The 13,088-nt window shown below is 46.8% G+C and overlaps 2 protein-coding genes across 2 annotated transcripts in view; both read right to left on the reverse strand.

The window, feature by feature from the left end:
- Window positions 1-312: 312 nt before the first annotated feature.
- Window positions 313-13,088, reverse strand: part of LOC116798515 (ubiquitin carboxyl-terminal hydrolase 42-like) — a 31,478-nt gene continuing 18,702 nt past the window's right edge. Inside the window, exons 14-16 of the mRNA XM_032711011.1 lie at window positions 5,739-6,347; window positions 1,460-1,900; window positions 313-342 (exon numbers count right to left, since the gene is read on the reverse strand). Of these exons, the coding sequence (XP_032566902.1) occupies window positions 313-342; window positions 1,460-1,900; window positions 5,739-6,347 (1,080 nt within the window). The remainder of the gene's footprint in view (window positions 343-1,459; window positions 1,901-5,738; window positions 6,348-13,088) is intronic.
- On the reverse strand, window positions 8,841-11,916 carry LOC116798808 (ubiquitin carboxyl-terminal hydrolase 42-like). The gene is made up of 6 exons (XM_032711450.1): window positions 11,771-11,916; window positions 10,296-10,496; window positions 9,798-9,908; window positions 9,620-9,722; window positions 9,426-9,493; window positions 8,841-9,265 (listed from the first exon to the last, which is right to left on the reverse strand). The coding sequence occupies exons 1-6, from the start codon at window positions 11,820-11,822 to the stop codon at window positions 8,982-8,984; spliced, it is 819 nt and encodes a 272-aa protein (XP_032567341.1). The 5' UTR covers window positions 11,823-11,916; the 3' UTR covers window positions 8,841-8,981.

Raw genomic sequence — 13,088 nt, forward strand, 5'->3', positions numbered from 1 at the left:
AGGGTGGTTGGATGCTGGAATAGGCTCCCCAGGGCAGTGGTCACAGCCCTAAGCCTGAGAGAGCTCAAGAAGCATTTAGATGATACTCTCAGACACACGGTCCAACTCTTCAGGATGGTCCTGTGCATGGCCAGGAGCTGGACTCAATCAATAATTCTTGTGGGTCCCTTCCAACTCAGCATATTCTGTGATTCTGTGATAAAATCTCCCTGAGCCTTTTCCTTTCAAACCTGCAAAACACACCTTTCTCAGTCTTCCCTTGCGCATTTAGTGCACCAGCTCCCTCACCATCTTTATGGTCTTCCTCTGGACTCACTCAAGTATAGGAGTATCTTCTTTGTTCTAGGGAGCAGAAAAACAGGACACCATGCTTCAGACGAGATCTCAGAAGTATCGAATAAAAGGAAAGGATCCCTTCACTTGTCATGGTGGCATCACTGCTGCTAGCATGGCCCAGGATACAGCTGCCCTTTTCTGCAAAGGCATTTTACTCATTCATATTCACTTTGTCCACTTGGATGCCCCCAGATGTTTTTCTGCAAAATTCTCTCCTAATCAGTGAGACCTTAGCCTGTTCCATTGCTATTCTGTTTGTGGCTATCTTCATTATGCAACCTTAATGAGGAAAACACTCTTTTGGGTCTTGGTGGGGACAGCATGGGCTGTTGGATTCACAGATTCGTCCAGGTTGTATTTGTTGTTCATCTTCCCTTCTGCGGCCTAAATGAACTCAACAATTTCTTTTGTGATGTTACACAAGTGATTAAGTTAGAATGTACCAACACTTACATATTGGAGTTTATTATGTTTGTCAACAATGACCTAGTCATCTTTATATGTTTCATTTTTCTGCTGATTTGCTACAATGTCCTACTAATCTGTCTGAAAACACTCGATCTCCAGAGGGGAGAGCAAAGCAGCAACTACCTGCGCTACCCACATCATTATTGTCTTTGTTATGTTTGTACTAGCTATACATATATTTACTGCTGGCCTTTCTACACGTTGCCTCTGGGCAAGGTAGTGGCTGTGTTCCACACCATGGTTTTTCCCCTTATCACCCCCATGATCTACACCCTGAGGAACAGGGAGATCTTCAGTGCCATGAAATGTTTGTTGGTGCAGTACTTTCTGGAGAGAAGGAAACAGAAAGGAAATGCATTCATAAAGCACAGAATTACAGTAGTATTTTGTTTTGGAACAGTTTACAGGAGAACATCCAACTTAGGACTGGTAGTCGGGGTGCTAGGAGGAGCTGTGTCTCAGCGCCAACCACTTCTGAGGCTGCTTGTATGCCTTTGTAGGCTGCCAGAATTTCCTTTTCCACAGGAGTGTAGTTGGCTTCAGAACCCCTGTAGCTTCGGCTCCAGAAACCGAGTGGTCGCTCTCGTGTCTCACCAGGCACCTTTTGCCAGAGGCTCCAGGAGGGACTTTTATCTCCAGCTGCAGAGTAAAGTACGTTCTTCACGTCCAGTCCCGTCCGAACTGGTCCAAGAGCCACGGCATGTGCAATCTCTTGCTTGATTTGTTTGAATGTCTGCTGCTGTTCAGGACCCCATTGAAAGGTATTCTTTTTACGGGTCACAAAGTGAAGAGGGATCACAATCTGGCTATACTCAGGAATGTGCATTCTCCAGAAGCCTATGGCCCCCAGGAAAGCTTGCGTCTCCTTCTTGTTGGTCGGTGGAGCCATGGCTACAATCTTATTGATGACATCTGTTGGTATCTGGCGTCGTCCATCTTGCCATTTCATCCCTAGGAACTGGATCTCTCTGGCAGGTCCCTTGACCTTATTCTTCTTGATGGTGAAACCGGCATCAAGGAGAATCTGGATGATTTCCTCTCCTTTCTCGAAAACTTCTTCCACTGTGTCCCCCCATACAATGATGTCATCAATGTACTGGATATGATGGCCAAGGTCATGGTTTGAGATCTCCAAAAGTCCAATTCCCTAGTCCAAGCCCCCCTCCCACATCTCAACCTAGTGTAAGATGTGTTTTCCAGACAATCACACAAGACTCAAAATGGGGGAAAGGGTTATATTACAAGACTGTACACATAAATAAATATTATAATACATTATACACACGATCTCAACTATCTCTACCATGACGTAAGTATTTACAATGGATCAAATCTCTTCTCCCCTCCTAATAAAAGTCCAGGAGGGAAGAAGGACAGATCCCTTCTTCAAAGCAGCAATGTCTCTAAGGCAGCAGGTTCTCTTCTTCTACGCAGCAGCTGGTAGCTGGATCTTTGACAGCACTCACGAGGGGGGCCTCCAAGCCCCTCTCGGCCCCTTGACGCAGGCAAAGGGGTCTTCCGTGGGCTACGTTCACCCCAGACAAAGGTCCTTCCACCACGGTCATATCAACGGAGCACAGGAGTCTCTGTGACGGTCTGGTATCTTCAGGGGACTCAAGCCCCTTGCAGAGCTTCTGGCTCTGATTCCAAGTTGCTAGCTTCTCTATAGCTGCAGCGAGGGAGGGCCCAAGGTCCACCTCCCACACATTTCGTCCTGGCTGAGCTCTCAGGACGACTGAGCTTCTTAGCTCTTCTCTGCAGTGCATGTCGCACTTCACCCCTCCCTTCTAGGACGTGAGGGGTCTCCAAGGAGTTTGGGGGGTCTGGTTCAGTTCTTACCCCCAAAACTCTGTCTCTCAGCTGCTGGCTCTCGTTCTCGTCCTCTCTCTCTCCTTCCAGGAGTTCTTTCTGTGTTGCTACCTGCCTGTTGTTGCTACTGGTCTTATCTCTCTTGGCTCTCTGCCACCGTTTCTTCGGTCAGCGCAATTCTGCCGCTGCCGCTCACAGTGAAGAAACATCTCCAGGTTCAGCTACGGACACTTAGTCCAGCTTAACACTGTTCCAAGTCTCTGCAGCCCCCAACTGGGGCTGGGGGGCCCCAGAGGCCCCAAGGGGCTCCAAGCCCCCTTCCTCGTGGTCTTACAACATGGCTACCTCTTCTTCTACAACCCAAACTACAACTACCCTTCTCTTCCGTTTGCTTGTGATATGTTTATATTTTGCAGAAGCACTCACTGGCTAAAACTTCAAGGCTTACCACCCCCTGGGGGTTACCACTTAATAACTGCAGGGGAAAAACCTGGTTCAAACCACTACAGATTCATAGGTCTTATCAATGGCCCAGAATATTAGAGATATTTCTTATAGATAAATATTGAATGTCATTGCCTTGCTTTGTCAGGTCTAAATATTTCCAGTGCAGTGAGTATCATCAGATTTTTATAAATAAATAGACATAAATATCTGGGGTGTAAAATAAGTTACTGCAGTACAGTAGGTAGGCAGCCTGCTTGTTCCTTTCTGCTAGTGGATAACCAAATCAACATCAGAGCAAATAAGAACCAGGAAACCTTTTTCTTCCAAGTACTAGGCATTAGTATAAAATGGGAAATCTAATTCTTGTCCCATGTAGTGAGAAAGTTAGGTTTGATTCTTCAGTAGAAATTTCCTTATAATAAACTTACTAACAATGAAGTAAGGACAGGCAGCAGATTTTAAAGATCTTTGAAAATCATATCTTGACTAATACCTGAATTGCATTCTTGGGACATGAGTGGAAAAGAGACAAGGAAAGGAAAATGGATCTGCCTGAGGCCACAGTCCCATGGAGAGCTCAGCCCTGCACTCTGCCACTAGAGCTGTTCCACAGCTCATGGGCACCCCCAGAGTGGCAGCAGAGCCTCTCTGCTCTCCACAGCAGGGCCTGCCCTGGACGGAAAGGTGTGAGGCCAGGGATGGGGGAGCCCAGGATGAGGGACTATGGGGATCCTGTTTCTACAGTGAATGGGGCCTTCCATGAGGGCAGCGGGCACCATAGCGGTGCCTGAGCTGAGAGCAGCACTGGGCTGCATCCGGACCTTCAGCCTGCCCAGGGAGTCCTGGAGCCCCATGATGGAATGTTGCCAGTAGAAGGCACAGCCCATTCTTGGGGAGCTTTGTCAGTGAACAATTATATTGAAGCAATAATATTAAAGCTAGTAAAACAGTTATTAAGAGATTAGATCTTATTAGAGATCGATGTTACTCACTCCTACCAACAACCGTGGGCAAATCTATTTTGCTCAGCCTTGAGGAGTGACCTTGAGGGGTTTCCCCACTCAAAGGAAGGATCTTCAAACGCCTTAGGGAGGTATGCTAGAAGTCCTTGGTATGCAAAAGTGGGACTGGACTTTTATTGTATAAGGTGATTGACTATCAGTCATATACATCTTTAGATTATGTGTTTTCAGGCTTACTCAGTAATTTTACTTAACTTTCCTAATTAATTTTTTTAAGTACTCTTATTTTCCACCCTGTGATACCCCACTATAGCCAGCATTTAGTAAGGTTTTATCATAAGCTTCTATAGTGGGAATGCAGCTTGGGAATATTACTGAAACTTTGAGTTTTGTTAAAACAACTATAATCAACCTTGATATGCTTCAATGATCTCAGACCTGGGGAAGAGAGATATTGCTGACATGGGACACGAGGAATGTAGAATTTATGTACCAAAAGGACATTTTGCAGAACCCCGCGACAAAGAAGGAACTAACAAAGACAATTTGGCAATTGTACTGAAACCCTGTCTATCTGGGAGAAATAATGAAAGCACCTAAAACATGGACTAATAGCATGAGAAGCAAGAAATCAATAGCTAAGATAGAATACTAATTAATGAACTGAATTATGCAATTTATAGCCCATGAACATTAATTTCTTTCTTTGATAAAATGTGTAAATCGTGAAAAGTTTTGAACTTGCACGCGCATCTTTAGAGGAGTGATCCCCCATGAAATAAAGTATTACCTGGTTCCTAGTACTAAAAATAGTATTTGAGAGTTTGATTTATCCTGCCTGACATTTTGGGCTCCAGTAGTGGGTCTGATAGTTTGGCCAAGCTGGTCTCAGCATTCTTCAACACTTAAAACAGCAGACCCTCCTTGTTCACTCCTATCAGTGATCAGCAGACCATCCTTGCTCAAGCCATCACTGACAAGTCATACACAAGACACAGCTGGAGCTGCTATATCCCTGCTTAGGCAGAGCATCCAGCTCCAGCTGGTACAGCTCCCTGAGCAACACTTGACTGGCGCTCCGTCACTTTACACTAGAGAAGCCCTGTTCCCAGATTTTAATGGGAGGGACTTCTAACAGCTCCTTCTTGGAGTGTGTGTGGGGATTCCTCCCTTGAGTGGGGACAGCCATCAAGGTTACTCCTTGAGCCTGAGAGAAAGCGATTTGCCCATGGCCCTTCGCAGGGGTAACATCAATCTCTACTTAATATTTGTTTTGTTAGCTTTAATATAATTGCTTCAACACTGTTTCCAAGTACTGCACTATGTTTGTAGCTATAATTATCTACAACGCGGAATAAATAATTCTGATTAAAGTATTTATTATTTTATTATTTTAATAATATTTATTATAATATTACTATCTGTTGATGAACATATATAACATGTAATAATGTATTATAAAATACTATTTCTATATATATTTCTATATTATATTTCTATATATATTTCTATATTTCTATATATATTTCTATATATATTCTATATTTCTATATATATGTCTATATTTCTAATAATATTTCTATATTATCATAACTATCATCTACTTAGATAAATCATTCACTCATGTCTGAGAAGGCGTGTCGAAAACAAGGATGCCTTCGCTAATAAACGCAGTGCTAGTCTTCCGTTCTGCTTGAGCCAGGGCCATAATCCAACGCCATCATTCCCAGAGTGCCCTGAATGCTTGTCTGATGTGAATCTCTGGGGCATGGAAACCCTCCTCTTCTTCTCTGAAGGGCGGTAGTCTGTGTACTGCACAAACTGGCTGTGGCAATCATAGCCCCGCCATGCTGATCTTCTCTGCTCTCTCTGCCTCTGTCGGGTTTGCTCCTGAGCAGCCCTGAGCATGAGAACCTGCTTGGAACTGGCTTTGGAGGGCCCTGGAACTGCAGTATTCACTAAGACTTGGTCACAACGTGGAGGACTTGTTCTCTCCCTCTTTCTCTTCCTCAGTGAGCGGTCATAGTCTGTGTACTGCACAAACCGGCTGCGAAGGTTGTAAGTTCCCCGCACAGATCTGCTTGGCTCCCTCTGCCTCAGCAAGGTTTGCTCCTGAGCAGCCCTGGGAGCAGGAGCCCACTGGCAGATCCTCTTGGAAGGCCTTGCACCTGTACTATCCCTAGGACCACGGTCACAACTTGGAGGACCAGTTCTTCTCTCTGAAGAGTCATCATAGTCTGTGATGTCCACAGACCAGCTGCGGAGATCCCTGCCCCACAGAGGGGATCTGCTCCGGGACCGCTCCCTGCCAGTGTACTTCATGCCCTGCAAAGAGAGCTGTGGAGAGTTCCTGCCCTTTTCTCCTGAAAGGATCAGAGCAGTGGGGAACCCCTACAAGTTCTGGGACAGGACAGTTTGGGGCCTCCAAAAGGCTCTTTTGGAGGCCCCTGACCCACGACCCCAAAGTTACCTTAGTCCTACCAGTCAGACCCTGTGGTCCAACAGAACCCGCCTGCTTGCTGCTGGCCACACACTGACTGAGGAAGGAAGGGGCATGTGATGGTGCCAGTGAGGAAGAAGCCCTTTCTCCAGTTCTCAGATCAGAGCATCTGGAGAAAAAAAAAGAGTGATCCCAGTTTAGAGCTGTTGTTGCAACCTCCTCTGGGGTTCAGTCATTTTCTCAGAGAGGTTTCTATGACAGAGAGAAGGCAACCAAGGACACTAATGGGAAACTCAGCTAGGGTCTTCCCACCAAGTTTGCCTCTGTCCCAACAAAAACCTCATCTCTATACCTCCCACAGCCTCCATTTCATAAATTCACAGATTTGTTTGGGTTGCAAGGGACCTTTATCTTGTTCCACCCCGCTGTTGTGGGCAGGAACACCCTCCACTATCCAAGGTTTCTCCAAGCCCTGTCCAACCTGGCCTTGAACACTTCCAGGGATGGGGCACCCACAGATGCTGTGGCAACCTGTGCCAGTGTCTCAGCACCCTTACAGCAAAGAATTCCTTCCCAATATCTAATGTAAACCTGCCCTCTGTTAGCTGAAAACTGATAGCCTTCATCCTGTCACTACGTTCCCTGACAAATGGTGCCTCCCCATCTTTCCTGGAGGTCCTCTTTAAGTCCTCTTATCCGCAAGAGTCAACATCAGAGACCAGGCAAGTAGCAGATTACATCCGGGCCACAGCCTGAAGCCCAGTAAAGGACAGACACGGAGTAGTTCAGATTTGACAGCACTGAATGATGCAGGTAGTAATTTCATTTGATGAGAAAAACACTCAGGAAGGTGAGAAGCACAACTGCAAATGAGGAAAAGGAAATGTATTCTGAACATATTTGAATCCTGGTTATTACCTGGCATAGAACAGCAGGTAGGCTTGCTGCCTGAGAACTGTGTCAATGGAACGCAGCTCCACAGATTCATCGTCCATCCGGTACCACAATCCATTGCTGGCCTGTAAAAAAAAAGGCAAGGCTCTCTCCACGGGTTTCTCTCCAAAAACACAGGTAGAAAACTGCCAAATCAAGAGCATGTCAAAACAAATCCAGTCCAGCCGCTAAGGAGGCCTTCTGCCCCAAAACTTTGGCTGTCAGTAACACTGACAGGAAAGTTCATCTTCCCCAGCACACATTTTTCCCCATTGGGAAGGAAGTTGCTCTTTTACCTTTGTGTAGCAGAAATAGTGTCCTCCATGACAGCTGACACCACTGTGCACCAGGACAGCATATAAGGAGTAGAGGAGTGGTTCTCCATCTGCCTGAGACATGTATGGGCGAAGATCCAAGTACTCCGGATACTCTACAACCTATGGAGAGACCAAGAGGGCTCAGAAATGATCCTGGTCTGTGACATGAAATAGCCTACCAAGTGCAAGGGCCAGTCCAGGTGTATCAATACATCTCTGGGGCTCATGAGCACTTGGTTTTCCATAAAGCAACATATAATGGTTTGGGTGGCAGGAAACCATTCTCAGTCAAAGCAGCCCTATCAGAGCACAGTGCTTGCCTGTCTTCCCACAGGAACTTTCCACTCCCCAGAAGGGACCACAAAAAACCCAGTACAAGCAGCTTGTGACAAGCATACTGCTTTAGGAAATCCACTTCTTGAAGAGAAAGCTGCGCACCAATAGTGTACACACCTTGCTGATCTTCCCACCAGTGAAGCAGTCAAACCTCTTCAGACACACTGTGAGAACCTTGGGTGCACAGTGGACAGTGAACCTCTTAGTGGCGGCAACATTCTTCTCACACCTTGAAACCAAGCACAGAGCACAGCGCTGAAATGCACCCTATCTTCCACCAAGGCTTTCTTGTCTCGTGCATCCTTATGCTATTTTAAGGCAATTCAGTGCCATATTTAAAACAAACAAACAAACAAACAAACAAACAAAACCAACCCCCCTAAAAAACCAGACAAACAAAACTGTGTCTCATTAGTGTGCAGTAAACTTCCATGAGAAGATGACTTCAGCTCAATGACTTGTAGCCCCCTCACACAAGAGTCTCGTGTTAATATGTTGTTAGTAAATCATCTTACTTGCTACATTTAAAGCAGTTTTCACCATCCAGGCGCTCAGGTGTTACAAAGTCCTCCAGAGCTGCAGTGAGGGATGAGGCTGCCTGGAGAATTGAGAAATCAGTGCACTGAGCTACCGGAAATGCCCTCGCCCAAACATTTTCCAGGAGCTGACAAGAAAACCTCTGTAGCTGATGCTGAGGAGACCCACCATGAGTCTGCAAGCTGTATCCAGAAGGAGCCAGAAAGAGAGTGTGGTGCTGAACATTTCCCCTGTCCCAGAGGTTCGCAGGGGCAATCAAGAGCTCCCTCTCTGTACCACCTCCCATTGAGCTACTGATGTTATGTAGGGTCATCAGTAGTGAAAACAATCCAACCCATCAGCCTGGAAGCCAGACAGGTGTTGAAGGAGGGCAAAGGGAAGAAGGAGGAGGATATGTCAAGGGTGCAGAGAGCATAATGGGTGCTTGTCCAGCTTAAAGCCAGCACCTACAGAGAGACCAGTGTCATGGCCTCTGCAGGAGGACAACATCCGTTCCCCTTCCCATCCACGACCAAGACCTCTTGTGTTCACAGTATATGCTTTCAGGACAAATGTGTTGACTCTGAAAAGCCTTGCGATGTCTTGAGGCACAACTGCAAAACCTCTTACTTTGATATCCAAAGGGACATCCAGGAAGGCCTCATAGGAATCAGAAATGGCTTTGCAGCTGAAGCAGATGACTGGAAGGAAAAATCAAAATGCCGAGCAATGGTGAGTTGAATGATGGTACCGCTTTGTGCTCATTGTACCTGTCCTGCTAGTCCCAGGACCAGCTGTTGGGCACAGGCAGACAGAAGGGCACAGGCAATGCCAAGGAGAGCAATAGTTGTAGAAACATACCTCTGGATCTCAGAAAGCCTCCAAATATTTGATGGACAATGGTAGTAGATTGAGATGATATGTCCAAGCTGGAAACAAGTAGTAAGACAGAGTATTACTTCCTCCAAGCCCCGGCTGTAGGTTTTCCTTGATGGGGCCACATCAAGGAGTCCAAAGGGCTCAGAACTTTGTAAAGGTAACTTGCTTGTGCTTACTCGTTGCTTGCACTCAGACAAGCTCTCTGCATGGCATTGACAGTACAGCATAAGAAGTCATGGGCATCTTCCTCCCTGCCAAGCTGAAAATGTTCTCCTATGACTAAGAAACAGGAAGTTAGTAGTTGTCTCATACAGGAAGGGAAGAAAACCTGTCAAAGAACCTGAAATTACATACATCTGAAACCCCTGAGAACAGCCAAAGGCAGGATGGCACTGACTGAGGAATGCAGGACCTTGTTAACATGCGCTTCCATGATGCACATCATGCAGAAGCCTTGTTGGCGACCTGAGGAGGGAGGGAGAGAAGGTCGTCTGGTTAGCAAAATATCCATAGCGGTGGAATACTCCTCTTCTTCCACTCCCACTCCAGTGCAATATGCCACTCCTCCCAGTGTTTCAACAAGCACGGGACATTTTAGTGCATAGAAAATGTTCTTCAGAGGAATGCTAGGAATGAGGTTTTAACTTGCAGGAATAGAGACCCAGAGCTAGAAAGATGTGCCTTCATGAAGAATAAGACAGCTGGATAGGACAGGTGGCTCCTGAGTGTACAAAGAACACAAGTTCTGGGGCTGACAAAGGGCTGCTTTTCTCCTAAATCAAATTTCAGGTTCTGGGAATCCTTGGGATTTGATTAACGGATTTACAAGGAGATGTCCCTAAAAGTACTCACAGGCCTGGCTGTGCTCCCGGGAGAGCAGATAGTTGGCCAGCGGCGGGGTGTATGTCAGGCATTGCAGGACAGCATTAAGGAAGCATGTGTTGCCCACATTGCGGAGTCCGGCTCCAGCACTCTGTCTTTGCTGCCAGACCATGCAAATCTTCTCTGGGGGAAAGAGGATCCTTTGTGGCGGAGTCATTCCCTCGGCAATGACTGCAGGGAAATTCCATTTGAAAAGAGATGAAATGAGGCACAAAGGCATATTTAAACAGTGAGGTCTCTACAGGAGCACTCAGGACCATCTGCTTTAACTTCCAACCCAACAACATCAGGGGAAGCTTAAACAGTGCCATTTAAATTTACCGGTTTGGAAAAATCCATTCCTCTGTTTACGTTGCTGAGAGTCCCACAAACCCACAATCTGATTTCTGGGCCTCAGGCTACCTTCCTTTCTCAGTAGAGTTGTAGACTGGATTATCAGTGAAGCCATCCCTTTTCCTGATTGTAACTTGTTGAAAACAAGTAAATACTGAGCACAGAAGGTAACCCAAAGGATGGCAGACCTCTCTACGAGCAATGGCAGCTTTCAAAGTCTTGTACCTAGTGTCAGAGGAGTGACAAAAAGGTGTTTTCCTGGGTCTAATTGTAAACACGGGGGTCAGTTTGACTGCTCTCAGGAAACATCCCAGAGATCACTCTAGGTTGTGAACACATCATTCTGGGATTTGACCACCAGCCATGTCAGTTGTCTGCGGCAGTTCACAAAGTCCAAACCTGCTGGTGAAGCTATTACTCACAGGAGTCGTTCCCTGCTGTGGCCATTGCCTCTCTCAGGAAGAGAGTGCAATGCTTTAGATGACCAAGGATGTCTTTCTCTCCAGAAAGAGAACAGCACCAATCCCGTCACCTAATTGCAAAGAAATTAACTGTAACTCACCGAAAGTATAAAAACTCTAAATAAACGCAGAACGGCATCCACCACCAAGTCTTTCAGTGGTGCTTATAACTGCTGCTGAGCTGCAGCTCATGCCCTTATGATCAGTCACAGGGCACCAATTCACAGCAGGTTCAAAGGCCCTTTTCAAATGCTCCAATGTATGTTACCTTCTCTGAAGAGGCCCTGCTGCTCTCCTGTCACTGCTGCAGCAACAGAGCCCTCTGGCTTTCCCACCTCCCAGGAGTGACCATCTTTCAGCCACTACTTTAACTGCTGCCTTTGCTGCTCTCCTTTTTCTGTCTCCCTCCCTCCCACAGCAGTCAAGGTGGGCTGAGCCCATCCCCTCAGACTACAGTCACCTCCCTGCTTACCTATCCTAGGCTATGGAAAAAACCCAAGAATCAGCAAACTGGAATTCTAGCCTAGGTCATACCTGGCCAGCCTATAAAAGTTGTAACACCTCAGCCTACAGCTAGGAAGGTATAAACCAGCCTATACTTTTATCCCATATACCCTGCTCTATGATTTGTGCCAAAAGCCAAAGCATTACCTTTGAAAGAGGATGAAAGTTGAGGAGAAATGGTCAGTAAACAATAAACCATCCAAAAAAGGCAGGCACACAAGTAGCAAAGGAAGGAGCTGAGTTATCCTGAAGGCCAACTCTGTCCAACTGATTTTCGTTGACGCGTTCCTCAGGATACCAAGCGTTGGGCAGGCGAGGTCATAATCACCGGATGGGTGCCACATCTCTACCCCTTTGTGACATGGGGTCACATGGAACCACATGGAACCACATGGTTCTTGGGCACAGGAACCGACATGGCACCTCCGCCAGGTGGAAGCCACTGGACCTCCCCCCATGCTGGTGGCAAAGGGCTAGTCATCCTCTGACAGAGCTCCCACACCTTCCCTGAGCCACACGACCTGATGAGTAAAAGCCTGCTCAGGGCTGTAACTGAGCCAGGTCACAGCTTTTCTGGCACACAAGACGCTGAGGGTTTCACTTCCACTTCTATCAGTGAGACTCATAGCAAAGGACCTGGACTCTTATAGGTTCATTTCCAATTAATTTCATCTACCCCCAGGGTACAGCCATGGGCTGGCCCTGAACTGGGACTGCCAAAGGAACCCTTCAGAGGCTGCGCTGGGAGGACCTTGGCTGGCTGCTGGCCCCCACCCAGCTGCTGTCTTGTCCTCAAGCTCTGAAAACGTTCCTGGATGGCTTTTTAGCAGCTTCGCATTTACTCCTGCCTCTAGGGTTGGTTAGGTTTTGATCAGCTGCAACTTTAGCCAGACTCCCACTCTGGATGGTGATAAGGGAAAATGTTAAGTTGCTATTGAGAAATTGTTACGCTGCTATTGATAAGGGAAAATTTTAAGCTGCACAGTTTAAGAAGTGAAATTTTAAGGTTCGTGTGCTGTTGCTAAGATAGCAGCCATGTGCTGGTGGGCAGCCAATGGGGAGTTGCCCAGAGGCAGCCAATGGGAAAGCTGTGTGATGGTGCGAAGGGGCAGCCAGTGGGAAAGTGTGCAGTGCAGCAAAGTGTAACCGATAGACAACCAATGGGACACCGAGTGGACGGGCAGCCCACGAGGAGCCGTGGCCAGGGGAAGATGCTGAGGGACTGAGTGAGGTGAGAAGTTCAGAGAGAGGAAGACTTTGAGCCTTCATCCCTTACGACCACCCGAGACCACGAGAGAGAAGTGCGCAGGCTCCAGGAGGCGTGTCCCGAGATTTACATAGAACACTGCCCACTCTCGGGTAGTTCATGAAGATGTAAAAATGAACCTGTATGACCTAATTGTATAAAACTGAAGCTATGATGGGCGAGGGCACGCGCGTGTTAGGCACCGAAATAAACAAATAC

This window comes from Chiroxiphia lanceolata, chromosome 26, assembly GCF_009829145.1.
Source record: "Chiroxiphia lanceolata isolate bChiLan1 chromosome 26, bChiLan1.pri, whole genome shotgun sequence".
Classification (NCBI taxonomy): domain Eukaryota; kingdom Metazoa; phylum Chordata; class Aves; order Passeriformes; family Pipridae; genus Chiroxiphia; species Chiroxiphia lanceolata.